The following is a 27554-nucleotide window of genomic DNA, read 5'->3' on the forward strand; positions in this document are numbered from 1 at the left end:
TTCTGGGCACCAAATTATCGGAGTATCTTTCCCAATGTAAAAAAAAAGAAGTTATTTTTATATATATTTTAGGCCTAGCTGTGTATGTGTCACTGTCTGATTTCTAGTGGAGCATTCTGGCCTACAACAGGAAAGTAGAATGAGACAGACCCCAGTCAGCATCACATGCCGCTACCTGCTCTCCTCCAACATGGATCAGTGTTTGGCCGTGACGTCAGCCGTCACCGCCCTGCCTGCCTGCAGTATCGGTGACTCCAGATGATGAAGACAGGAGACGCGGCCTTGCGATGAATCAGAATTAACAGGGAAATAAGCCATCACAGGATGAGATACTGCTTTAAACTTGGCGACGGAGGTATCGAACGATGTTCATTTTACGGCGTTTATACGATGGATAGTATTATACCGAATGGAGGGAGCGGTGGACTATGCTTCCCTCCGGGCTTCTTTCTAGGGGCTTTTCAGTTTAAGAGCGCTTCTGCAAGCGCTTCCACGGTATGGGCGATTTAGTGAAGACATCCACGAGTCTATAAACATCAGCAATACAATCGTTTTGTGGAATATTTATGTTCTTAAAGATTCTAGAATAGGATTATATAGGTGGAGCTGCGGTTTATTTAATAAAACATGAGCCCCGCTCGGTACACTGTGGTCCCAATATATGGGTTGATTTATTGCTGTTGATGTTCGAGTATTGTGAGTCGCTGATTTTCTAATGAACGCGGATCATTTTGGGCATCCTAAATGTTACACCTGCATGGCATGACCCTAAATTGATAGACTACGAGACTATTAACATTTGCTCGTGCATGGAGACCCTCTAGGCTACCTAATTTAGAGTGGCATGATAGCATCTCCCCATGGAGAATATTTATGCAACCCGACGCAGTGTTTTAAATGAGATAAGAGACATGTCATGGGTCTTTTGTTCAGGCTATAGGCTGCTGGTGATAAGACCCTCAAATGCTCCACCTTTCCTCCAAAATAGTGTTTTATAGCCTACTACTGTCATCATCAGTGAGGAACATAAATAACATCAATAATTATTATCACTGTGGTTAGCTTTTGTCATTGGACAGACTGATCCAGTTATTGTCCAGAGGTGCTCTCTCTCTCTAGTAAGATTTAAATATTGAGAAACCCCAGCCCGACTGTGACCATGTCGAAAGCTGCCACTAAAGAGAAAAAATCATTCAGCAAGAAGCTCTTCCGAAGGGGCTCAGTGCGCTCCGTGGGGAGCTTTATGAACAGAGTTCTCAGGACTCTGTCGACTTTGTCCCATTTCGGCAACGAGGAGCATCAAGATGAAGACAAGGACGATGCAAGTTCCATCCCGGCCACCACTGGCGGCTCTGTCCCCTCCGACGACAGTGACTGTGGCGGGTTCCTGTTTGGGGACAAGGTCCCCGGAGTTGCCGGACTCAAGAACCATGGCAACACCTGTTTCATGAACGCTATCTTGCAATGTCTGAGCAACACGGAGCTATTTGCTGAATATCTAGCATTGGAACAATACCGTGGAGAGGACAACAGTCACGGTACTAATGACAAATCGACTGAATCGAATAAACCGAAGTCAACCAACGGTGTCTGTATCCAAAGAAAGGGACACCAGCAGGAGTCAGGTGAAGTCACCGAGCAACTTTCTGGTCTCGTCCGCGCTCTGTGGACGTTTGAGTACACCCCACAACACAGCCGCGAATTCAAGGTATGTCGATGCACGCCCTGGCAACTGAATTGTTTTTGATCGCTGTCTATTGTTTGATGGAAATGGGATTAATCCTATGGATTATAAACTGCGACGGGCGCACACTTGAAAGCCATTCGAATAGTTGGCATGGGGTTGTTGCAATGCAGTACGTGACTAACAGGCACCTGCCAACCGTTACAATGTAACCGCACAAATGCAACTGATTGTTTCATTAGTTCGTTCTGTCATGGTGTTACTTTGTTGCAAAATCTCGAGCCAGTTTCATAAATACAGTAAACCCAATCTACTGGTTGTCTGTGGGGATTGAACGTGTCAAGCCAAACTACTGTATGCCTACTATTTATTCATTCAAAGTGACTGTCATTAGCAGAAACATATAATGTGCAGTTGATGAGTATGCGTGTGTTAGAGCAGGTAGGCTAGGTGTGTTTGATAAGAAAAGCTGCACACTCAGTCCAGCAGAATGGCAGCCTGTGACCCACGTGACTACTCAGTGAGGAATACATCCAGAGCTGGTGTCAACCAGACTAGTAGAATGGTTGGCCAATCCTGTATTAGTGCATAGGCCTCGGGTGCTTTGCAGTTCAGATTTAATTCTGATGGATATCCTAATGTTGAGAGCACACTCAGAAAGTATTCGTACCTCTTGACTTATTCCACATTTTGTTGTGTTACAGCCTAATGTCTCACCCATCGACACACAGGACCCTATAATGACAGTCAAAATATGTTTTTTTATTTAAAAAAAAACAACATTTATTGAAAATGAGATACAGAAATATGACATTTACATAAGTATTTACGCCCCTTTGCGTTGCAAAGAGAATGCCAAGAGTGTGCAAAGCTGTCATCAAGGCAAAGGGTTGCTACTTTGAAAAATCTAAAATATATTTTGATTTGTTTAACACTTTTGGTTACTACATGATTCCATGTGTCATTTCATCGTTTTGATGTCTTCACTATTATTCTACAATGCAGAAAATAGTAAAAATAAAGAAAAACCCCTGAATGAGTAGGTGTGTCCAAACTTTTGACTGGTACTGTATATACGGAAATATCACATTTACATAAGTATTCAGACCCTTTACTCAGTACTTTGTTGAAGCACCTTTGGCAGCGATTACAGCCTCAAATCTTCTTGGGTATGACACTACAAGCTTGGCACACCTGTATTTGGGGAATTTCTCCCATCCTTCTCTGTAGATCCTCTCAAGCTCTACCAGGTTGGATGGGAGGCTTCGCTGTACAGCTATTTTCAGGTCTATCTAGAGATGTTTGATTGGGTTCCAAGTCCGGGCTCTGGCTGGGACACTCAAGTACATTCAGAGACCTATCCCAAAGCCACTCTTGCATTGTTTTGGCTGTGTGTTTAGGGTCGTTGTTCTGTTGGAAAGTGAACCTTCTTCCCAGTCTGAGGTCCTGAGCACTCTGGAACAGGTTTTCATCGAGGATCTCTCTGTACTTTGCTCGGTTAATCTTTCCTTCAATCCTGACTAGTCGCCCAGTCCCTGCCGCTGTAAAACATCCCCACAGCATGACTCTGCCACCACCATGCTTCACTATAGGGATGGTGCCAGGTTTCCTCCAGATGTGACGCTTGGCATTCAGGCCAAAGAGTTAAAACTTGATTTCATCAGACCAGAAAATCTTGTTTCTTATGGTCTAAGAGTCCTTTAGGTGCCATTTGACAAACTCCTGCATTGGTAAACTCCTGCTGTCATGTGCCTTTTACTCATGAGTGGATTCCGTCTGGCCACTACCATAAAGGCCAGATTGGTGGAGGGCTGCAGAGATGGTTGTTCTTCTGGAAGTTTCTCCCACCTCCACAGGGGAACTCTGGATCTCTGTCAGAGTGACCATCAGTTTGGCCGGGCGGCCAGCTCTAGAAAGAGTCATGGTGGTTCCAAAGTCCTTCCATTTAAGAATGATAGAGGCCACTGTGTTCCTGGGGACCTTCAATGTGCAGAACGTTTTTGGTACCCTTCCCCAGATCTGTGCCTCAACACAATCCTGTCTCGGAGCTCTACGGACAATTCTTTCGACCTCATGGCTTGGTTTTTCTCAGACATGCACTGTCAACTGTGGAACCTTATATAAGCAGGTGTGTGCCTTTACAAATCATGTCCAATCAATTGAATTTACCACAGGTGGACTCCAATCTCCAGGATGACCAATGGAAACAGGAATTTCAATTTTGAGTGTCATAGCAAAGGGTGTGAATAGTTATGGAAGTAAGCTATCTGCTTTTTATTTTTAATACATTTGCAAACATTTCTAAAAACATGTTTTCGCTTAGTCATTATGGGGTGTTGTGTGTAGATTGATGAGGACATGTTTTTTATTTAATCCATTTTAGAATAAGGCTGTAATGTAACCAAATGTGGAAAAAGTCAAGGGAACACTTTCCGAAAGCACTGTAAGGTCACACAGTTGACAGTGTATGTCAGAGCAGAAACTATACCATGAAGTCCAAGGAACTGTCCATAGATCCACAAGATAGAATTGTGATGAGGCATATATCTGGGGTAGGGTATAAAACAATTTCTAGAGTGTTGAAAGTTTTCAAGGGCACAATGATCTCCATCATTGGTAAATGGAAAAATATGGAACTACCCAGACTCTGCCTAGACCTGGCCGTCTGACCAAACTGAGCAACCGGGCAAGAAGAACCTTGGTTGACCAAGAACCCAATGACCACTCTGACAGAACTGTAGAGTTCCTTGGATGAGATGGGAGAACCTGCTAGAAGGACGACAGTCTCTACAGAACTTCACCAATCTGGGCTTTATGGGAGAGTGGCCAGACGGAAGCCACTTCCTGAGAAAAAGGTGCACTCCTGGGGTTGGCAAAATTACAGGTGAACGACTCTGAGATCATAAGGCAAAAGATTCTCTGGTCTGATGAGACAAGAATGGAACTCTTTGGCTCAAATGCAAAGTGCTATGTCTGGAGAAAACCAGGCACAGCTCATCACCCACCTAACACCATCCCTACCTACCATGACACGTGGTGGTGATAGCCTCATGCTATGGGGCTGCTTTACAGCGGCAGGGACTGGGAGACTGGTAAGGATAGAAGGAACAATGAATGGAGCCAAACACAGGCAGATCCTTGATGAGAACCTGCTTTGGAGTGCAAGTGACCTCAGACCGAGGAGAAGATTTACATTCCAACAGGACAATGACCCCAAGCATACAGCCAAAGCAACGCTGGAATGGCTTCAGAACAAGAACGTAAAAGCCTTTGAATGGCCCAGTCAAAACGCAGGCTCAAATCCCATTGAAAATCTGTGGAAATACTTGTAATAGAGCTTGGGAAAATCTGCAAGGAAGAATGGGACAAAATCCCCAAATCCAGATGTGCAAAGCTAATAATACAGGCATACCCAAGACGACTCAAAGGTGCTTCTACAAAGTATTTACTCAAAGCAAAGAGGTGTGAATAATTACAGTGCCTTGCGAAAGTATTCGGCCCCCTTGAACTTTGCGACCTTTTGCCACATTTCAGGCTTCAAACATAAAGATATAAAACTGTATTTTTTTGTGAAGAATCAACAACAAGTGGGACACAATCATGAAGTGGAACGACATTTATTGGATATTTCAAACTTTTTTAACAAATCAAAAACTGAAAAATTGGGCGTGCAAAATTATTCAGCCCTCTTAAGTTAATACTTTGTAGCGCCACCTTTTGCTGCGATTACAGCTGTAAGTCGCTTGGGGTATGTCTCTATCAGTTTTGCACATCGAGAGACTGAATTTTTTTTCCCATTCCTCCTTGCAAAACAGCTCGAGCTCAGTGAGGTTGGATGGAGAGCATTTGTGAACAGCAGTTTTCAGTTCTTTCCACAGATTCTCGATTGGATTCAGGTCTGGACTTTGACTTGGCCATTCTAACACCTGGATATGTTTATTTTTGAACCATTCCATTGTAGATTTTGCTTTATGTTTTGGATCATTGTCTTGTTGGAAGACAAATCTCCGTCCCAGTCTCAGGTCTTTTGCAGACTCCATCAGGTTTTCTTCCAGAATGGTCCTGTATTTGGCTCCATCCATCTTCCCATCAATTTTAACCATCTTCCCTGTCCCTGCTGAAGAAAAGCAGGCCCAAACCATGATGCTGCCACCACCATGTTTGACAGTGGGGATGGTGTGTTCAGCTGTGTTGCTTTTACGCCAAACATAACGTTTTACATTGTTGCCAAAAAGTTCAATTTTGGTTTCATCTGACCAGAGCACCTTCTTCCACATGTTTGGTGTGTCTCCCAGGTGGCTTGTGGCAAACTTTAAACGGCACTTTTTATGGATATCTTTAAGAAATGGCTTTCTTCTTGCCACTCTTCCATAAAGGCCAGATTTGTGCAATATACGACTGATTGTTGTCCTATGGACAGAGTCTCACACCTCAGCTGTAGATCTCTGCAGTTCATCCAGAGTGATCATGGGCCTCTTGGCTGCATCTCTGATCAGTCTTCTCCTTGTATGAGCTGAAAGTTTAGAGGGACGGCCAGGTCTTGGTAGATTTGCAGTGGTCTGATACTCCTTCCATTTCAATATTATCGCTTGCACAGTGCTCCTTGGGATGTTTAAAGCTTGGGAAATCTTTTTGTATCCAAATCCGGCTTTAAACTTCTTCACAACAGTATCTCGGACCTGCCTGGTGTGTTCCTTGTTCTTCATGATGCTCTCTGCGCTTTTAACGGACCTCTGAGACTATCACAGTGCAGGTGCATTTATACGGAGACTTGATTACACACAGGTGGATTGTATTTATCATCATTAGTCATTTAGGTCAACATTGGATCATTCAGAGATCCTCACTGAACTTCTGGAGAGAGTTTGCTGCACTGAAAGTAAAGGGGCTGAATAATTTTGCACGCCCAATTTTTCAGTTTTTGATTTGTTAAAAAAGTTTGAAATATCCAATAAATGTCGTTCCACTTCATGATTGTGTCCCACTTGTTGTTGATTCTTCACAAAAAAATACAGTTTTATATCTTTATGTTTGAAGCCTGAAATGTGGCAAAAGGTCGCAAAGTTCAAGGGGGCCGAATACTTTCGCAAGGCATTGTATGTAAATGAGGTATTTCTGTATTTCATTTTCAACACATTTGCTAAAACTGTGTCATTATGGGGTATTGTGTGTAGATGTGTGAGGGGGGGGGGAATATATATGAATTCAGGCTGTAACAGAACAAAATGTGGAATAAGGGGTATGAATACCTTCTGAAGGCCCTGTACACGTCCGTCAGAGCCACAGGGTCTAACAAACAAGACGGATGAAAGAGGAAGAACCACCCCTAAACATGCATTGTTAATACATGAATGATCAATAGTTACATGCTTTATTTATTTAACTAGGCAAGTCAGTTAAGAAGAAATTCTTATTTTCAACGACGGCCTAGAGACAGTGGGTTAACTGGTCTAGGAACAGTGGGTTAACTGGCCTAGGAACAGTGGGTTAACTGGCCTAGGAACAGTGGGTTAACTGGTCTAGGAACAGTGGGTTAACTGGTCTAGGAACAGTGGGTTAACTGGTCTAGGAACAGTGAGTTAACTGGCCTAGGAACAGTGGGTTAACTGGCCTAGGAACAGTGGGTTAACTGGCCTAGGAACAGTGGGTTAACTGGCCTAGGAACAGTGGGTTAACTGGTCTAGGAACAGTGGGTTAACTGGTCTAGGAACAGTGGGTTAACTGGTCTAGGAACAGTGGGTTAACTGGTCTAGGAACAGTGGGTTAACTGGTCTAGGAACAGTGAGTTAACTGGCCTAGGAACAGTGGGTTAACTGGCCTAGGAACAGTGGGTTAACTGGCCTAGGAACAGTGGGTTAACTGGCCTAGGAACAGTGGGTTAACTGGTCTAGGAACAGTGGGTTAACTGGTCTAGGAACAGTGGGTTAACTGCCTTGTTCAGGGGCAGAATGACAGATTTTTACCTCGTCAGCTCGGGGATTCGATCCTGAAACCTTTCGGTTACTAGTCCAACACTCTAAACATTAGGCTACCTGCCGCCCTTACATGTAAACCTATATCAAAAGTATGAATATGTTTGCAGATATCTATATAAATCCATGAAGGATAAGCCAATCATAACAAAAAGTGTACTCTTATGTTTCCTGGTGATGAATGGTACAGTAGGCTATAGTTCAAATTGACACACAACACGTTTTATATTATATCACCAGGAACCAAAGCGTCCACTTTTTTTGTATGATTGGCTTTTCACAAATTGATTTGTTACATAGATATCTGCGAACAGATTCATTATTTTGATATAGGCTTACATTTAACTATTGATCACTCGTGTATTAACGTGTCAATTTCAATTAGAGCCTACTGTACCATTCTCTTGATTCATCAAATCAATTAGCAACAACCTCCAAGTAGACTAGCAGTGGCAGATATTATGAATGGATGGACTCAGGAGCAGTGAATCTCACCCATCCGTCGGAGCTCCCTAATCAGACAGATTTACGGGGTTTAGTTGAGGATGGCAAAAACGCTTTTGCCACTCAAATCAATCACATTTCTTTTATAAAGCCCTTTTCACATCAGCTGTTGTCACAAAGTGCTGGACAGAAAGCCAGTCTAAAACCCCAAACAGCAAGCAATGCAGATGCAGAAGCACAGTAGCTAGGAAAAACTCCCTAGAAAGGCAGGAGTCTAGGAAGAAACCTAGAGAGGAACCAGCGTCTGTGAGAACAGCAAATTCGGAAACAAAGGAGCACGCCAAGGCAACACACCCGGTGAAATCAAGTCAGGGTTCCACAGATTCCAGACTTTCTGAAGAGCAGAGATGTTGTGTTCCTGTAGAGTTTTCGATGGACATTGAAATGTGTAGCAGCATCTGAATCTACCAGCTTGTGTCCCAGCAGATTAGCCTGGTCAGCTGTCTTAATGTTGTTTCCCCTTAGGAAGCTCAGGTTACCCTCCCATCATCAGCACCAGAATTCCTTTCAAAGTCACTCACTAAAGATTTCTCTGTGAACCTCCATTTCTTTGCACCAGGGATTTTCTTTTTGTCTATTTCGGGTCTTATAACTACATGTCCTGCTTTACCGGTTCAAAGTAAATATTGGAGGGGAATTGAATTGAACAGGTCCATCCAGCAACACACTGCTTATTCCTGACAATGTTTCTATTTCGGTCCATTTTTCTCCCTTGGTTGTCAGCCAGAGAACAAACTGTCTTATTCTATATAGATTATTCACTCTGGAGTGTAGAGCCACGGTCATATTTATGAAGTTGGCTGTGTTTACACAGGCAGCCCAATTCTGATATATTTTCCACTAATTTGTCTTTTGACTCATCAGATCAGCTCTGAAAAAGATCTGATGTGAAAAGATCTGATCTGAATGGCTGCGTCTACAAATGCAGCCATTCAGATCAGATCTTTTCACATCAGATTAGATTTTTTCAGAGGCTCCTTCACTAGATACATTGGACTCTTTTAAAATATGCCCGTTATTTATGGAGAGAAAGTGTGTTTATATGTTTTGTATTGATTGATTCAACTACATTTGATCTCCATAACTCAGCACTTACTATCAGTCCCAACCTTCATCAGTTAAATGTTTGGGTAATTGTGCTTTAAATGGTATCGGCTCAGTTTTTCACAGCAGGTCACTTCACAGGTCTACCTGGTTAGTTCATTGCGTAAGCCTCAGTATAAAACAGTTGTGTTCAGAATGTCTGAAAGGTTGGTTTTAGCACCTTTGAACTGCCAAGCTGTTTTGTTTTGCTTATTTTGCACAATAAATTAAGTATTTTACACAGTTTTATAATCCGTGTACTTTTTCAAGCCATTAAGTGGACAAGGCGATGGCCGGCATTGTCACAATATCTCTGAGCTGGGTTGTTGAGTAAAGCGCTAAAAAGTACAGTATACCGAGCTCCTCTTACACCTAATTTCTTCATGATTTTCCCAGTTTGCGTCATCAAGTTTCTTGGTAACCAAATAGCCGTATTTTACTGGAGCTAACTTGAGTTTCCACCATTGACAGTAGAAGGTATAGACCCTTTTCAAATCACGACCATGTTGAATAGAATATGAGGCTGAGCAGACAGAATAGCTCCTGTCTGAGGCCACATTGAGAACAAAACTTGAGAGCACTTACAACTCATTAACGAGACATGAACGATAGATACACAAGGGGATAGCCCTATCCCCTTTTCCTGTACATCGACTGCCCGATCGAGCGATAAATTGTCTATCTCCACTGTCATTGACTAATTAGGCCATTATACAAATGTAATTGTTTAATTACATATCATCAGTAGTTTACCTGGCTGCATTATACTGCAAGTCCCATAGGCAGATTATGCAGATGCCTTTCCAGGACTCAACAGCACTCAACCTCCATTTTACCTTGCCGTTTTTCTGGTTAGATATTTTACTGTGGCACACAATGCTACAGTATGCGTACAGTAAACATCCTACACCTACTCTACGGTTCTCTTTTAGTATGCACACAGAGGCTTTGGGTTGAGTGCTTGGTCTTTCATGGCATCATGCTTTGCATAAAGTGCTGGGGCTGCAGTGCTAATGGTTTCAAACGGAGGGTTTCCCTTTGGGGTTTACTGGGAGGAACAGCGCTCGGCGTTCTGGTTGCATCGTTGCCCTCGTGTGACATTTGATAGCCAGTGACCAGAGGTGACTACACCTTGGCCTGGAGGGATGGCTCTGTCGCCACGCACGGAGGTGTCCTCATTTAACTAAGTCTGTCACTCACCAGGTTATTATAGTGTTATTTCTCCAGTTTTTCTCGTCACGATGTTACAATAGAAACTGTACTGTCCAACATAGAGAAAGGAGCATGTTGTTACATTTAAAAAAAAAAAAAAAAAAACATTTATTTAACTAGGCAAGTCAGTTAAGAACAACTACTTATTTTTCAATGACAGCCTAGGAACAGTGGGTTAACTGCCTTGTTCAGGGGCAGAACGACAGAGTTGTACCTTGTCAGCTCGGGGATTTGAACTTGCAGCTACTAGCACAACACTCTAACCACTCGGCTACCCTGTCAATGCCTTTTCCAACCAACACGTCGGTTTGCTTCGACTCCTGCTCCACAGCCATGTCTCAATTTGAAGACGGACCAATCAAAACACAAACACAAACAACAATGATCTGTTTAATGCCTCACATTAACTTGTGACCTTATTTTTACCATTCATCTTTGAACTTGTGTTTTTTTTTCTCCCCAGAACGTTGTGTCGAAGAGTGCCCTGCAGTTCAGGGGCAACGCCCAGCACGATGCTCAGGAGTTCCTCCTGTGGCTCTTGGACAGAGTTCACGAGGACCTCAACAACATCGTCCTGCCCAGCAGCAGACCCCCCAGGAAGGTAACCAACTTTACTTGGGCATGCGTACGTCCGTTACATCAGTTGCAAGTTGGGGATTATACCTCAGACCGTTGAATGATATTAGATATAGCCTAAAGCCATGTCTGGTAGCATCGCTGCCAACTGTACTGGTTCTGAAGCTTCGAGACTGTGGATTGGTACCTTTCTGTACTGAACAGACAGCATTGTATCTCCTCCAACTGTATCGTCTAGGCTGTATCCCCTTTACTGCATTTCCATTGTTGTATCTCCTCCAACTGTATCGTCTAGGCTGTATCCCCTTTACTGCATTTCCATTGTTGTATCTCCCTTAATTAACTGTCAATTACCTGATTGTGTTTACTTTATTTTATTTTTTTATTTTTTATCTCGTGTTACTCAATTCGGACGTTAATGTGGGCTGACTAACTGCTGTGTTACTATATGTCGTCTCTCCTGACTGTCGTCTGTCTGCTCGCTGTCTCTGTAGCCTCCGTTGGAGGAAGAAAATGTCCCCGAAGGATCCTCATTACCAGCAGCTGGCTCTTTCGTACAAGAGCTATTTCAGGCTCAATACAGGTGAGTCACTCCTCAAAGTAATCCCCTGATTGACACCCCACTGCACGCAGAATATAGTTACGATAGATTCGACACGTTGATAGGGCACTGTTGATAGGGCAGATCCTAACACAAGGGAGCTAGCCAGTTTTCGAATGCTAATTTGACGACTAACGTTTGGCTCGCTGTGATTGTAGCTTTCACATTGACACAGGCAGTGTGCACCGTCAAACGTTACAGCGGTTTGAAGTGAATATGTTCTTCTTTTTTTTTTGTCTCCACACAAATAGGTCCTCCCTGACTTGCCCTCACTGCCAGAAACAGAGCAACACCTTTGACCCTTTCCTCTGCATCTCACTGCCCATCCCGGTACCGCACACTCGGTAAGGCGATATCGAATATCTTAATAAGGCAATATCTGACACACAAAGTATACCCCACTACAAATTACACAAAGACCCGGGTCTTGTTCTGCTGTATTTGATCTCCACTTACAACTGAGTGCCTAACTTGGCAGTGATACACGGAAGGATGCCAGAGACAAACCACAAACAGTGTAGAAGCATGATGAGATGATGGTGTTCCTTGACGCGTGGGTAAGATAACTCAATTGTCCTGTGTGTCCCTCCCAGGCCCCTGTATGTGACGGTGGTGTACCAGGGAAAGTGTTCCCACTGTATGAGAGTGGGTGTGGCTGTGCCTCTCTCCAGCACTGTGTCCAGACTGAGAAGCGCTGTGGCCCAGGAGACCAAAATACCCCCAGAACAGGTACCGAGTCTTTGGTGCCTTTGAAATCGAGCGTCAATGTGTAAACATGTATACAGATGAACGGATAAGAGACAAGTGAAACTGTCAGCAATGATTGAAAATGCCCACCCTACTAAAAAGCAATCTTCAGCACTATTCAAACTGAAACATAAAATGTCAACACTATTAAATTCAAAACTCAAGGCACTGAGTAGGTACTTAAGTGGTAGTCATGCTCATTCATTATCAAAGTAGATGTTTGTTTTTTAAGGTTCAGCCAATGATAGGGACTCAAGGCCCTTGTGAGCATCTTCATTACAGAGAAATCTATTGTCTCAGCCTTCAACAATCCACTGTTTGTGTTTGATGTGTCCCCTAGAGTCATGATGGGAGGCTCAGATCATGTGATATTGTTTGCTCATCCTATTTAGTATGGTCTACTACTCTGTATAAATCCCGGGTTACTGTGTAATAATTAAGGTGTGTTAATCAATCTTATGAATCTTATATGATTTTCATATGAATAAACCACACACCTCATGCTATGTTGGCTTTTCAGTATGAAATTGCTTCCCTTTTGAGATTTTGTAGCCCTTTACACTCGTATACGAGTTGAAAAATTGCAGATTTGGGCACTGATAAACGCAGTAACATACTATGCATGACATCAGAGCTCTGGCTCTGCGATTCACAATGCCGCATGGGTTTTGACTGACAGACGTTCTGAACTTGAGCACCTCTCACGTCAAAACGTTTCCCCCATCCCTCCCACTAATTGGGCAACTTTTGTAAATGTTTTGTTGTCTGGGCAAAGTGAGGGAAATGCTGTAAATGAAAAGGACTCTGTGTTTTTTGAAAGATGAGACCTTGAGGATTATAATAAATACCGCTTTGATGTCATACAAGCAAGCAAAATACCTGTGAGTCTAAATGTGCACTTCGCATTTTCAAATCATAAGAGTCATGTCAGAATCGGATCAAATCCAATTTTATTTTGTCACATGCTCCGAATACAACGGGTGTAGACATAACCATGAAATGCTTGCTTACAAGCCCTTCCCAACAATGCAGAGTAATTAAAAAAAATATGAACACAAGAGGAATAAAATACACAATATACAGTGTCAGCGTTTATGATCACTATGTTTGATGTACAGTTACAAGATGAAATTGCGTCATACCCTGGGTTGTTCTGAACAGAATGAGTCTGTTTGTCTATTGTGAAGAAAATTTGACGCGGCACACGCAACTGAATGCACTCGACGCCTTTCTAGGCTCACCAAAACTTAGCTAGTCATGTTCGCAATAGAACAAGCTTTCAAATGATGCCCATCTGACCCAGATAGCGATTTATAATGGATCGTTAATTGTGTAATTGCAGGGTTGTGTTCCAAACTTAACAGCTACAAGTGGGCTTGCTCTAGTTCCTCAACGGAACAGCTAGGATAGCTCAAAACAGCACCTTATGTACTGAACAAAAATATAAACGCAACATGTAAAGTGTTGGTCCCATGTTTCTTGAGCTGAAATAGAAGATCCCAGAAATGTTCCATATGCACAAAAATATATATTTTTACATCCCTGTTAGTGAGCATTTCTCCTTATCCAGGATAATCCATCCACCTGACAGGTGCGGCATATCAAGAAGCTGATATAAAGGCTTGTGCTGGGGACAATAAAAATGTGCAGTTTTGTCACACAGCACAATGCCACAGATATCTCAAGTTCTGAGGGAGTGTGGAATTGGCATGCTGACTGCAGGAATATGCACCAGAGCTGATGCCAGAGAATGTAATGTTCATTTCTCTACCATAAGCTGCCTCCAACGTCATTTTAGAAAATGTGGCAATACGTCAGAGCGGCCTCACAACCGCAGACGACATGTAAACACGCCAGTCCAGGACCTCCACATCCGGCTTCTTCACCTGCGGGATCGGCTGAGACCAGAGACCCGGACAGCTGATGAAACTGGGGGTTTGCACAACCAAATAATTTCTCCACAAACTGTCAGAAACCGTCTCAGGGAAGCTCATCTGCGTGCTTATCGTTCTCACCATGGTCTTGACCTGAATGCAGTTAGTTCAGTGTCGTAATCAACGTCAGTGGGCAAATGCTCACCTTCGATGGCCACCGGCATGCTGGAGAAGTGTGATCTTCATGGATGAATCCCGGTTTCAACAGTACCGGCAGATGGTAGACAGCGTTTATGGCATTGTGTGGGTGAGCGATTTGCTGATGTCAACGTTGTGAACAAAGTGCCCCATGATGGCAGTGGGGTTATGGTATGGGCAGGCATAAGCTACGGACAACAAACATAATTGCATTTTATCGATGGCAAATTGAATGCACAGAGATACAGTGACAAGGTCCTGAGGCTCGTTGTCGTGCCATTCATCCGCCGCCATCACCTCATGTTGCCGCATGATAATGCACGGCCCCATGTCGCAAGGATCTGTACACAATTCCTGGAAGCTAAAAATGTCCCAGTTTTTTTATGGCCTGCATACTCTCCAGACATTTCACCTGTTGAGCATGTTTGGAATGCTCTGGATCGACGTGTACATCAACAGTTCCTGCCAATATCCAGCAACTTCGTACAGCCATTGAAGAGGAGTGGGACAACATTCCACAGGCCACAGTCAACAGCCTGATCAACTATGCGAAGGAGACGTCTCACTGCATGAGGCAAATGGTGGTCCACACCCCTACCTTTTTTAAGGTATCTGTGACCAACAGATGCATGCACATCTGTATTCCCAGTCATGTGAAATCCACAGATTAGGGCCTAATGAATGTATTTCAATTGACTGATTTCCTTCTATGAACTGGAACTCAGTAAAATCTTTGAAATTGTTGCATGTTGCGTTTTATATTTTTGTTCGCTGTAGTAATTGGAGACACCAGTTAGTCCTCTCACTCAAACCCTTTTCGTTTTTTTTCTTATGTTCCACCGACCCAAAATGTTTAGCATGTTACTGAATATATCCAGAATATTTTCAGATTTCATTATGAGCAAATGCGGCAAAAAGTACAGTAAATGTAAAATGCACATAAAATCAACAGTGTAATGTTTGGATTCCGTCTTGTGTCAGGTGAACTGTTGTGTCCTCACCTTTTGGTCTAATAATTGTCCCATGATCACCTACATCTTCCCTTTCAATTGCTACCATGGTGATGCACATGCTTTTCATATTTCTTCTGTAAGAAACATTTCAATTTAGCCCTATCCATATAGGCCAGTTCCCACAAGTGTAAAGGTTTAAACCTTTGTGGGACCTTCCTCGATGGAGGACAAAATGTTACTGGAGGCTCAAATCTTAATATAACTTAATTGAATGAGATTAACCCCATCTCTGTTAATGATCCATGTGTGTTGGCAGATTGTCCTTACTGAAATGTACTCCGATGGCTTTCACCGCTCCTTCTGTGACGACGATGACGACCTTGAGATCATTCAAGAGAGCGACTCCATATTTGCCTTTGAAACACCGGAGTTGTTTAGACCAGAGCAGATCCGGTCTCAGCGAGGTTTGACTTCATGTTATGATTCCCCGGAAATCAGTTTAGCTCAGGGCCGGATTAGGGAGGTAAGAGTCTAGATTAGATTACAAATGGATTTAGCAATTGGATTTAATAGGAAATCATGTTAAATCTGGATGTGATTACCTATGTTCACCCTCACTGCATATGCGTGTACAGTATCTTTTGGACCCAAAAAATTGATAGCCCAATAAGAATTGGGTATACAGATGTGCGTTCCTATGCCAGAATCCAACATATTGCACAGGTTAACAGCCTTATTCAACAAATTTGCATCTCACTGACCTGCAGCAGGCTGTGATCTTTGTTTCATTAACCCCTTAGGATAATGTGACCGCAACCGCAGCTTGGGTAGTTTCGATTTAGAACTCAAAAGTTTGTTCATATCGTGCTGTGTATACATTTACAGTATATACGGCAATGTGTTGCAGGAAGTCCCCATGCTAATCTGAATCAGAACAACTTGAAGTATGGGACAGACAACAACAGGCTACAGGTGTCGACAAAAATGGAAGAGTCAGTGACTCCCCCTCCGAGCCCCAATAAGACCAGCGTGGCTGACAAGATCATTCTGCTGGTGTGTAACAGAGCCTGCGCCGGACAGCAGGGACGCAGGTACACAAAGCAACCCCTCAAGATTTCAACAGGAAACATTCCAGTTGAATGTGGCGAAGCAACGTAGCACCAGGAAAATAAGGAACTCAAGGAACATGTCCATACAGTGGAGGCAAACTAATTTGATATAGTTATGGTGGATGTGGGAAAATCGTGTTCTTCACCCTTGTCTATGACGATTCTAGGTTTGGCCATCCGTTTGTGCTGTATCTGGAGCGGAATGTCACCTGGGACGTTCTGCAGAAGGAGATCCTGGAGAAGATGCGTCACCTTTTGCGTCCTGGGGTCTTTGTCCAGGTAGGTGCAGGTTGTCCACACACAGAGACTCATTCAACACAGGCACACACGTACACGGTGTAACTAAACGTATTGCTGTCCCTCAGGTTGGGCCCTTCAGTTTGCGTGTAGTGGGGGTGGTTGGAATCACGTATCTCTTACCTCAAGAGGAGCAACCACTGTGCCACCCCTCTGTGGAGAGGTAATGTCACCCAGCGCCACCAGAGGGCGCTTGTCTCTCACTGATAGAGGACAGGTAGCAAGAGTTAAGTTTAGCAAGTGTTCAACCTTTCAGTGGGTTTAGCCTTTTGTTTAACCCTTCCGTGGTTTTTCACACGTGCTAAACCGTCTGGGTTGTTGTTCCACATGTAGCGTACCCTGTTTTCCACATTGAGCTGTCATAGGGCTCAATGATAACGTTGCATTGGTTTCCTATTTATCCAATGTTTGTCTGCAGAGCGTACAAATCTTGTGGGCCAGGAGGCCCCCCACATGTCAAGATTGTGGTGGAATGGGACAAAGAGACAAAAGACTAGTAAGTGTAATGAGACAAAAAAACACTATGCTGAGAGGGAAAGACACTCACCTCTTTCATCATGACCCAGTGCACACATTTAGCGTTGACTGGCAGTCACTCATACGGTGAGAAAAATAGTTTTGCTCTTTGAAGAGAATGCGAATGTGAATTCAAAGCAATAGTTGTGACTGAGGTGTCAGACGTTTCCCTAGTTTCTGTTTGTCAACACACTTCGATAGACCTTTCATGGTTTCCTTTGAAGCTTGTTGTGCGACCTCTGTGTGAACTGTGCATTTTTTTGTGTCTGACTGCAGTCTGTTCAAACGCACCGAGGACGAGTACATCCCAGATGCTGAGAGTGTACGTCAACAGAAAGACGGACATCTGCAGCCTCAGACGTGCTCCCTCGCCCAGTGCTTTCAGCTCTACACCAAAGAGGAACAGGTACGTGTGTACCCGTGCCTGTGTGTGTGTGTGTGTGTGTGTGTGTGTGTGTGTGTGTGTGTGTGTGTTTGAGAGCTCCGCTCTGTATGTTTCAGCTTGCTCCAGATGATGCCTGGCGCTGCCCACACTGCAAGCAGCTACAGCAGGGCAGCATCAAGTTGAGCCTCTGGACCCTGCCTGACATCCTCATACTGCACCTCAAACGCTTCAGACAGGTACAGTACACTACAGACCACCATACTATACATCAACATCATTCATACAACTACATAATCAAAGTGGATAAGCTCAGTTAGCCTTATATTACCCCAGGAATAAACTCAAAATAGTATTTAATTCAAAGTACACGCGTATAGATCGTATTACTAGTGTATGTCAACACTAATATTATGTTAATTCTTACAAGCTCAGTCGGCATTGTAAGCTCAACCAATCTGCATTAGCATAGTAAGCATTCCACCCTCAACCAACATCATCAAATTTGTTGCTGTTGTGCGTGTGTGTGTATGGTGTCTTCTTAGGACGGAGACCGGAGGATGAAGATGCAGAACATGGTGAAGTTTCCTCTGATCGGGATGGACATGGCGCCCCATATGGTCAAGCGGAGCCAGAGCAGCTGGAGCCTGCCCTCGCACTGGTCACCATGGAGACGACCTTACGGGATGGGCCGCGACCCAGAGGATTACCTGTATGACCTGTACGCTGTGTGTAACCACCACGGGACAATGGCGGGAGGTCATTACACAGGTTAGCAAACAACACACGTATGGACACACACTAATATGTTCCTGCAACAGTAGGGCTATAAATTGACAGGGTTGCTGTTCTGCCCTTGAGAAAGCCACTTACTCCATGTACAGTACCAGTCAAAAGTTTGGACACACCTACTCATTCAGGGGTTTTTCTATGTTTCTACATTGTAGAATAATATTGAAGACATCAAAACTATGAAATAACACATATGGAATCATGTGGTAACCAAAAAAGTGTTAAACAAATCAATATACATTTTAGATTTTAGATTATTCAAAGTAGCCACCTTTTGCATTGATGACAGCTTTGCACACACTTGGCATTCTCTCAACCAGCTTCACCTGGAATGATTTTCCAAAAGTCTTGAAGGAGTTCCCACATTTGCTGAGCACTTGTTTGGATGCTTTTCCTTCATTCTGCTGTCCAACTCATCCCAAACCATCTCAATTGGGTTGATCACTCTCCTTCTTGGTCAAATAGCCAAAGAAGATAGTCCCACTAAGCGCAAACCAGATGGGATGGCATATCGCAGCAGCCATGCTGGTTAAGTGTGCCTTGAATTCTAAATAAATCACAGTGTCACCAGCAAAGCACCTCCATACCATCACACCTCCTCCTCCATGATTCACGGTGGGAACCACATATGCGGAGATCACCGGTTCACCTACTCTGCGTCTCACAAAGACACTGCGGTTGGAATCAAAAATCTCAAATTTGGACTCATCAGACCAAAAGGACAGATTTCCACCAGTCTAATGTCCAATGCTTGTGTTTCTTGGCCCAAGCAAGACTCTTCTTATTATTGGTGTCCTTTAGAAGTGGTTTTCTTTGCAGCAATTCAACCACGAATGCCTGATTCACGCAGTCTCTTCTGAACAGTTGATGTTGAGATATGTCTGTTACTTGAACTCCGTGAAGCATTTATTTGGGCTGCAATCTGAGGTCCAGTTAACTCTAATGAATTTATCCTCTGCAGCAGAGGTAACTCTGGGTCTTCCTTTCCTGTGGTGGTCCTCATGGGAGCCAGTTTCATCATAGTGCTTGATGGTTTTTGCGACTGCACTTGAAGAGACTTTCAAAGTTCTTGAAATTTTACGCATTGATTAATCTTCAGGTCTTAAAGACTTGATGGACTGTTGTTTCTCTTTGCTTATTTGAGCTATTCTTGCCAAAATATGGACTTGGTCTTTTACCAAATAGGGCTATCTTCTGTATACCACAGCTACCTTGTCACAACACATCTGATTGGCTAAAAATCATTAAGAAGGGGAAAAAATCCTCAAATTAACTTTTAACAAGGCACACCTGTTAATTGAAATGCATTCCAGGTGACTACCTCATGAAGCTGGTTGAGAGAATGCCAAGAGTGTGCAAAGCTGTGTATCTTGATTTGTTTAACACTTTTTTGATTACTACATGATTCCATATGTGTTATTTTATCATTTTTAATCTACAATGTATAAAATAGTAAAAAATAAAGAAAAGCCCTTTAATGAGTAGATGTGTCCAAACTTTTGACTGGCACTGTATGTCTATCGAAATGTGATTGGCATCGATATCCCTGCTCTTTTTTTAGAAACTCAAATAATTCAAATCCACTGAATTATCCAGGTAACATGATAATTGACTCTTTATCCCATCCTTATTATGTCCTTTTCTGCAGCTCACTGTAAAAACTCCATCGATGGCATGTGGTACTGCTTTGATGACAGCGATGTCCAAGCCATATCTGACGATGACGTCTGCAAGCAGAACGCCTACATACTGTTTTACCAAAGACGGGCCACCATCCCATCATGGTCTGCTAACAGCTCCGTTGCAGGTAAGAATATATGCATTTGTTATTAAAAAAAAACGATTTAATTCATGATTCAAATAAAAATTAAATTGTATTTGTCACGAATACAACCAGTGTAGACCTTACAGTGAAATGCTTACTTACAAGCCCTAACCAACAATGCAGTTTCATAATAAATTACCAAAGAATCACAGAATAAAAAATAAATAAAAGTAACAAATAATTAAAGAGCAACAGTAAAATAACCAATAGCGAGGCTATATACAGGGGGTACCGGTACAGAGTCAATGTGTGGGGGCACCATTCCATAATTCTATGGGATGCAATGTTTTTCAAACAACAAGATGCAACAATGTCATAGATAGTCTGGAGCCCTGTACTAACTGTTTCCCCTGGTGTCACTGGTGCCACTAACTTTTTCACTTGTTGGCAACCACCCTTGATTTGGTCGCATCAAAAACAATGAATGGCGTCACGCAATAGAAAAATGAGTAATCATCATGTTCATTGATAGTGCTTTATTATTAAGAAGTGTATTAAACTACTGAAAAAAATTTAACTCCCACAGCCAAGTCAAAGGGACGCTGAATGCGACTAAACGGCCGTAGTCTGGAGCCATGAAGTAGAAAACCTGGGTCTCATTTGGTTTATGCCTCACATCCAATCTCCCTGTAGATGTCATGTCCTCCCCGACTGAGACATGTGATTTAGAATCATATACACATATAAATGTTTTTATACTGTATGTCTAATATATACATTTATGATGTATATATACAGTTGAAGTCGGAAGTTTACATACACTTAGGTTGGAGTCATTAAAACCTGTTTTTCAAACACTCCACAAATTTCTTGTTGACACACTATAGTTTTGGCAAGTCGGTTAGGACATCTACTTTGTGCATGACACAAGTAATTTTTCCAACAATTGTTTACAGACAGATTATTTCACTTATAATTCACTGTGTCACAATTCCAGTGGGTCAGAAGTTTACATACACTAAGTTGACTGTGCCTTTAAAATTATGTCATGGCTTTAGAAGCTTCTGAAAGGCTAATTGACATTATTTGAGTCAATTGGAGGTGTATCTATGGATGTATTTCAATGCATACCTTCAAACTCAGTGCCTCTTTGCTGACATCATGGGAAAATCAAAAGAAATCAGCCAAGACCTCAGAAAAAAAATTGTAGACCTCCACAAGTCTGGTTCATCCTTGGGATCAATTTCCAAATGCCTGAAGGTACCACGTTTATCTGTACGAACAATAGTACACAAGTATAAACACCATGGGACCACGCAGCCATCATACCACTCAGGAAAGAGACGCGTTCTGTCTCCTAGAGATGAACATACTTTGTTGCAAAAAGTGGAAATCAATCCCAGAACAACAGCAAAGGACCTTGTAAAGATGCTGGAGGAAACCGGCACAAAAGTATCTATATCCACAGTAAAATGAGTCCTATATCGACATAACCTGAAAGGCCGCTCAGCAAGGAAGAAGCCACTGCTCCAAAACTGACATAAAAAAAGCCAGACTACGGTTTACAACTGCACATGGGGACAAAGATCGTACTTTTTGGAGAAATGTCCTCTGGTCTGATTAAACAAAAGTAGAACTGTTTGGCCATAATGACCATCGTTATGTTCGGAGGAAAAAGGGGGGAGGCTTGCAACCCGAAGAACACCATCCCATTCGTGAAGCACGGGGGTGGCAGCATCATGTTGTGGGAGTGCTTTGCTTCAGGAGGGACTGGTGCACTTCACAAAATAGATGGCATCATGAGGCAGGAGAATTATGTGGATATATTGAAGCAACATCTCAAGACATCAGTTAGGAAGTTAAAGCTTGGTCACAAATGGGTCTTCCAAATGGATAATGACCCCAAGCATACTTCCAAAGTTGTGGCAAAATGGCTTAAGGACAACAAAGTTAAGCTATTGGAGTGGCTAGTGTAAGGAAGTGCTATTTCTTATGCAGGTGACCAGCCTACTGCTATTACATTGCTATAACTGAGACAACGTATTTTCACAGTAAAACATGTTAGGTCCCATACAGGATAGCTCCCACACCCACACACACAGCACACACACATTACACACACTAACTGCCGAGGACACACAGATAAGACATACACCCACACATTGGGAGGAAGAGACAGCCTTGACTTGCAGAAACCAGCGCACACACCTAATCTCCTTTCTAGCCGAACATTGTGTGACTGAGGACAGCGCACACACCTAATCTCCTTCTTAGCTGAACATTGTGTGACAAGGAACGGCACGACAAGACTCAGAGGGATGACGGACGGCCCAACAGGACCAACCAGAAGACCAGAACTTCTAGACTCAACCTACTTTCTGTACTGTATATAACATACATGCACTCTGTTATCGGGGCTTCTTTTCTGCTGGTTCCTTAAGAACCGAATGAAATGGGCCCGTATACGTTGTACCAGATATCTTTACTCATAATTAAACTGTCACTTGTCATACAATTTACCACCATGTCTGAATCGATCCTTGACCGGCTCACCCTCCTACATATCCCATTATCAACACTAGCACAAATCCCTGACCTCAAACCTATAGAAAATTTGTGGGCAGAACTGAAAAATCATGTGCGAGCAAGGAGGCCTACAAACCTGACTCAGTTACACCACCTCTGTCAGGAGGAATGGGCCAAAATTCACCCAACTTATTGTGGGAAGCTTGTGGAAGGCTACCCGAAACGTTCGACCCAAGTTTAACAATTTAAAGGCAATGTTACACTCAATTAGTATTTGGTATGTACATTTCTGACCCACTGGGAATGCAATGAAAGAAATAAAAGCTGAAATAAATCATTGTCTCTACTATTATTCTGACATTTAACATTCTTAAAATAAAGTGGTGATCCTAAATGACCTAAGACAGGGAATTGTTATTAGGATTAAATGTCAGGAATTGTGAAACTGAGTTTAAATGTATTTGACTAAGGTGTATGTAAACTTGCGACGTCAACTGTATACATACAGTATATGTCCTTTGTTTACTCGTCCCAGGTTCGACCAGCTCGTCTCTGTGTGAACACTGGATCAGCAGGTTGATAGGGAGTCGTCCTCCTAGCCAGGCCTCATCTGGCTCCTCCAGACGCACTTCGCTGGCCTCCCTCTCGGAGTCGGCCGAGTTCACTGGGGAACGCAGCGAAGACGATGGTGAGAAACAGCCTCTCATGCATATTTGTCAAGATGTTGTTTTTCTGCTATATCAAATATGTTTGCACAATGATAGTACTTGGAACTAAAATGTATACAAAATATATTGTTACGATGACACTGCAGGCCTTATTTATACATTAGCCTACTTTCAGTTGTTTTTGCAAAGCTGAACAATCTGTATCATTCTGTAATATAATTATATAATATCAGACTTTACTAGCTTGAAACCCACTGATAAAAGAGGTGATGAACATGCACTCAGTCTATTCCACTCCACACCAACGATTTAGTTGTACATCTCTGTCCCCTTCTGTTGAGAAGGCTTCTCTACCCGCCCGGCGGTGCGGAGTATCCAGAGACAGACCTTCTCCTCACGATCCAACATGGCCAGCCCTCTGGCCCTCAGCGAGAACGGCTCGAAGCCCTCCTGGTCCCTCTCCACCAAGCTCCATCTGCGCTCCAACTCTCCCTCGCGCTTCTCCCTGGAGTCCCACTCCTCCTCGCCCACCCTTGAGAGGATAGGCGAGGCGGTTGATGACAAGGTCTCCACCTCCTGCTTTAGCGGCTTGGCGAAACCCGAGGTAAGGGCTGGAGGTAAGACACCCCTGGTCCTGGATGGTAATGCAGGGGCTAAAAGGCTCTTGGAGCAGGTGCACTCCAAGGCCATTCCCCAGGCTGAGCTGAGGAGCTCCAGCCCGGCAGGGGGTAACAGTAACGGGGCCACGGTCATGGAGCCAGGCAGCCCGGGTCAAGGAGCAATCGCTAAGGAGCCTAAACAACGAGGAGCAGGGGGAGAGGAGGATGCCGGGGCCAGGAGAAACTCTGCAAAGACTGTTGAGACCGAGAAGAGCCCCAAGAAGCACCCGACCACCCCCTCCCCTTCCCCCTCCCACACCTCCTCTGCGACCCACGCATCGTCACCTTCTCGAACCCAAGCCAAGAGCGTGGCGGCCACAGTGTCCAACCCCAAAGAAAAAAGCGAGGGTGCAGTCAAAAAAAACAGCAAGACCTCCTCAGCCAAAACAGCCACCCCCACGAAAAAGGAGCCGTTGCAGACCCCAGAAACACTTCACCCTGAAACAGCAAAGCAAAGGAAGGGAAGCTCCCCCAGGTCCCAGAGTTCCTCGGCACACCCGCCGAGGAAGACGTCGCCCAGAGGGACGGTGGAGAGGAGCTCCGCATCAGCGAGAACTAGAGCAGCCGAGAGAAGCGCCAGTCGGGAGACGTCGCGGACCACCTCAGTGTCAGAGAGGGGGGTGAACCACGGTGGTCCCTCCTCCAGGGCCAGTGGTGTGTCCCGGGGAGGAGAAATGTGTGCCGCTGGCCGGGGCGAAGGTAGGGCGGGGCGAGGGGCGGAGAGCAGGGCTGGGGGGAGGAGCACCAGCAGCAGCTCCTCCATGACCAGCCTGCGATCGTCCAGTGTGAGCGGGGCAGCGGCCTCAGCAGCTCCACCCAGGGGACCTGGTAGGAACAGCAAGACGGAGGAAAAGGGACTCAACTTCTTCAAGAGTGCCCTGAGGCAGAAAGAGACACGCAGGTCCACGGACGGGGGAAAGCCAACCACGACGGCCAAAGCAGGGACAGGCGAGGCTAAAGGCAACTCAGAAGAGGGGGCTGGGGAGGAGACTGGAGAAGGGGCGGGGAATGGAGCAGCCAAGAGGGCCCAGCAGGGGAACCCAGAGGCCCAGATGAACACACCCTCGGCCAAAGACAAGGAATCCTCCAAGACGTCCAACCCAGCCAAGCACTCTATACTGTCCTCCGCCAAGTCCAAGTCTTCCGGAGCAGAGACGGGTGGAGTGGAGAAAGCCTCTGCCAACGGGAAAAAACCTCCTGAAAAGAGGTTGCCGCCATCCCGAAAGATCCCCATCAATTCTTCACGAACCACCCAGAAGTCAAAGTGAGATATCTTTGGGGAACCAAAACAATCGCTGAAGTGAAGCTCTAAGGTGTCTCAAAGATTGAACTACATCTCCTCTTTGGGAGCGACTTTTGAAAAGCACCTCTGGCTTTTCATTGGCCCCGGGTGATTGCAAGCTGCCATACATGACAGTCTGTCCCTGTCCACTTTATTATATAGTAATGGATTGAAACAAAGCACTTTGTATGGATTGCATTGTTAATTCTTTTTTTGAAAAATGATTTTAATCAAATGGATTATTATATGAACTGCACATGTAATGACATTTTTACCTGGTTCTTTAGCGTACTTTGAGAAGGTTCGTCTTGGGCCGACGTCGAAAGGAACTTGTGTAGCGAGCAAGTGCGTTTGTTAAGCAGTGTCAGGATGAGAATCCCTGTAAATCACACAATAGATCACACATGGAATACTACTCAGTCACCAGATGCAGTTAACGAGCAGTGTTTTACATCTCTGACTTCTTTGTACTTTGAAAACTTCTGGGTCCACTTTCAAATAGTTCAAAACATTCCACACCAGGCAGAGCATCTAAATATATGCAGCCATGAAACAAACACGAATACCTATCATAATCCCAGTTAATAGCTAATTTGATACAGTATAGGTCAGTGGTAATTTATGTCAAATCTCATATTATGAGCTATCAATGCAGGTACATTTGTAATCCCAAATTCACTGGTATTAGTTGTCCAGTACTGATAATCCCAGTTTGACCAACTCCAATTCCAGATTTACATAATGAATAATCCCAGTTTAACAACTCTTGGTTTTCATTTAACATAATCCCAATTTAACAATAGTGATTGTGCAACAACATTTTGCTAGCCTATGTAGGACATTATAAGTATCCAGGACTAGAGGTGTGTGTATACCTGCCAATAGCATTAAAGGGACCCATTAGAAATATACAAGGAAGGTGACATCGATCAATGATTTTGGAAGGTTGGGACTGTGGTTCTTCACTCTCCCTCTGGTTGTACTGATTTTGGAATAGTAGTGACATCATAGTGTGACATAATAGCCCCCCCAGAGTGCCCTAACAACTCCACTCACCTCTCCCCCCGACTGGTGACCACTGTCACTTGCGGGTGGTCAAGGCCTGACAGGGGACCACATTCAGACTGCCAGACATCTCGAAACATTCCTTAAGACGAACACAGGGTCGACGTGGAAAAAAAGATACACTCAAGGCCATCAAAGACATTGCTAAAGACAATACATGGGGGCGTCTTTATTAGATCACCATATATGGTGCGTTTGGATCCGCCCTATCCTTTTCTGTTTTTCTCTGTGTCATCACAGCTTGTGCCTGTGCACATTTTTTGGCTTATGCGCTACCAAGCAGATTTCCCGCGTAGAATGCACTGACTTAGATTCAGAAAAGTGATCGCCGTGATGAAATGTATGACAGCAATCTTTGCATGAAATTGCTTATGCATGCATTAAACTATGCAAGCAACACTTGCTAATGTCCACACAAGTAATACTGCTACTTTTGGATGTGTATATATTTCTAACTGTATATTTTTCCAAATGCCTGCATCAGAGAGCATGTTTAGGCATCATTCAATGCTTTATTTGCACATTTTCTTCAGAGTATAATACTTCTTTTTTTTAAATGAATTGTAGGTATTGCTCCTTAAAGTAAATCAACTCACTTGCGAATGAATGATTTCTGTATTGTATTAATTTGACTCGTGTTTGATTCCAAACCATTTAAGGGACACGCTACCCCATAGACCTCTGCAACCAAACATCGAATAACTAAATATAAGAAATACATTTGGAAACAACTGGTATGATTGTGAAATGTCACTTTGTCATGGTTTGAGAGTAGGTACTTTTCAGATGGTTTTAGTGACTGAATCCCCAACTAGTTTATATAATTCATTCATTCAAATAGCCAAAGACAATATACGAGATTATTTTCAGTGGAATACTTTATGAACCTGTTATCTAAATACTGGCTGTAGCTATAATCTCCCAGATGTTTTTCAAAGTGAGATGATACAGTAAAGGGTGATACAGGGGTGACCTTTATCAGCATTCCCTTTGCAACCACACTGCCTTCTGTTGCCTTGTTCAAAATCGCCCTTTCCAAGGAGTACCCTTAAAAATATCACATATACACCGAGTGTACAAAACATTAGG

At 43.6% G+C, this 27554-nt stretch overlaps 1 protein-coding gene across 1 annotated transcript; it reads left to right on the plus strand.

The window, feature by feature from the left end:
- Nucleotides 1-225: 225 nt before the first annotated feature.
- LOC110491640 (ubiquitin carboxyl-terminal hydrolase 31) lies at nt 226-27200 on the plus strand. The gene is made up of 16 exons (XM_021565236.2): nt 226-1708; nt 10919-11056; nt 11526-11614; nt 11884-11976; nt 12226-12361; nt 15721-15868; nt 16312-16495; nt 16681-16792; nt 16879-16973; nt 17229-17306; nt 17603-17732; nt 17828-17947; nt 18254-18479; nt 20149-20307; nt 23327-23479; nt 23804-27200. The coding sequence occupies exons 1-16, from the start codon at nt 1160-1162 to the stop codon at nt 25384-25386; spliced, it is 3993 nt and encodes a 1330-aa protein (XP_021420911.1). The 5' UTR covers nt 226-1159; the 3' UTR covers nt 25387-27200.
- The last annotated feature ends 354 nt before the right edge of the window (nt 27201-27554 follow it).

The sequence above is a fragment of the Oncorhynchus mykiss genome, chromosome 16 (assembly GCF_013265735.2).
Source record: "Oncorhynchus mykiss isolate Arlee chromosome 16, USDA_OmykA_1.1, whole genome shotgun sequence".
Classification (NCBI taxonomy): Eukaryota; Metazoa; Chordata; class Actinopteri; order Salmoniformes; family Salmonidae; genus Oncorhynchus; species Oncorhynchus mykiss.

Excerpts from the sequence above, each read along its gene's own strand:
- LOC110491640 (XM_021565236.2), top strand. The coding sequence starts at position 1,160 with ATGTCGAAAGCTGCCACTAAAGAGAAAAAATCATTCAGCAAGAAGCTC. Across the intron at positions 11,057-11,525 it reads GCAGCAGACCCCCCAGGAAG|CCTCCGTTGGAGGAAGAAAA; the intron begins GTAACCAACTTT and ends CTGTCTCTGTAG. Across the intron at positions 16,974-17,228 it reads TGCCACCCCTCTGTGGAGAG|AGCGTACAAATCTTGTGGGC; the intron begins GTAATGTCACCC and ends GTTTGTCTGCAG.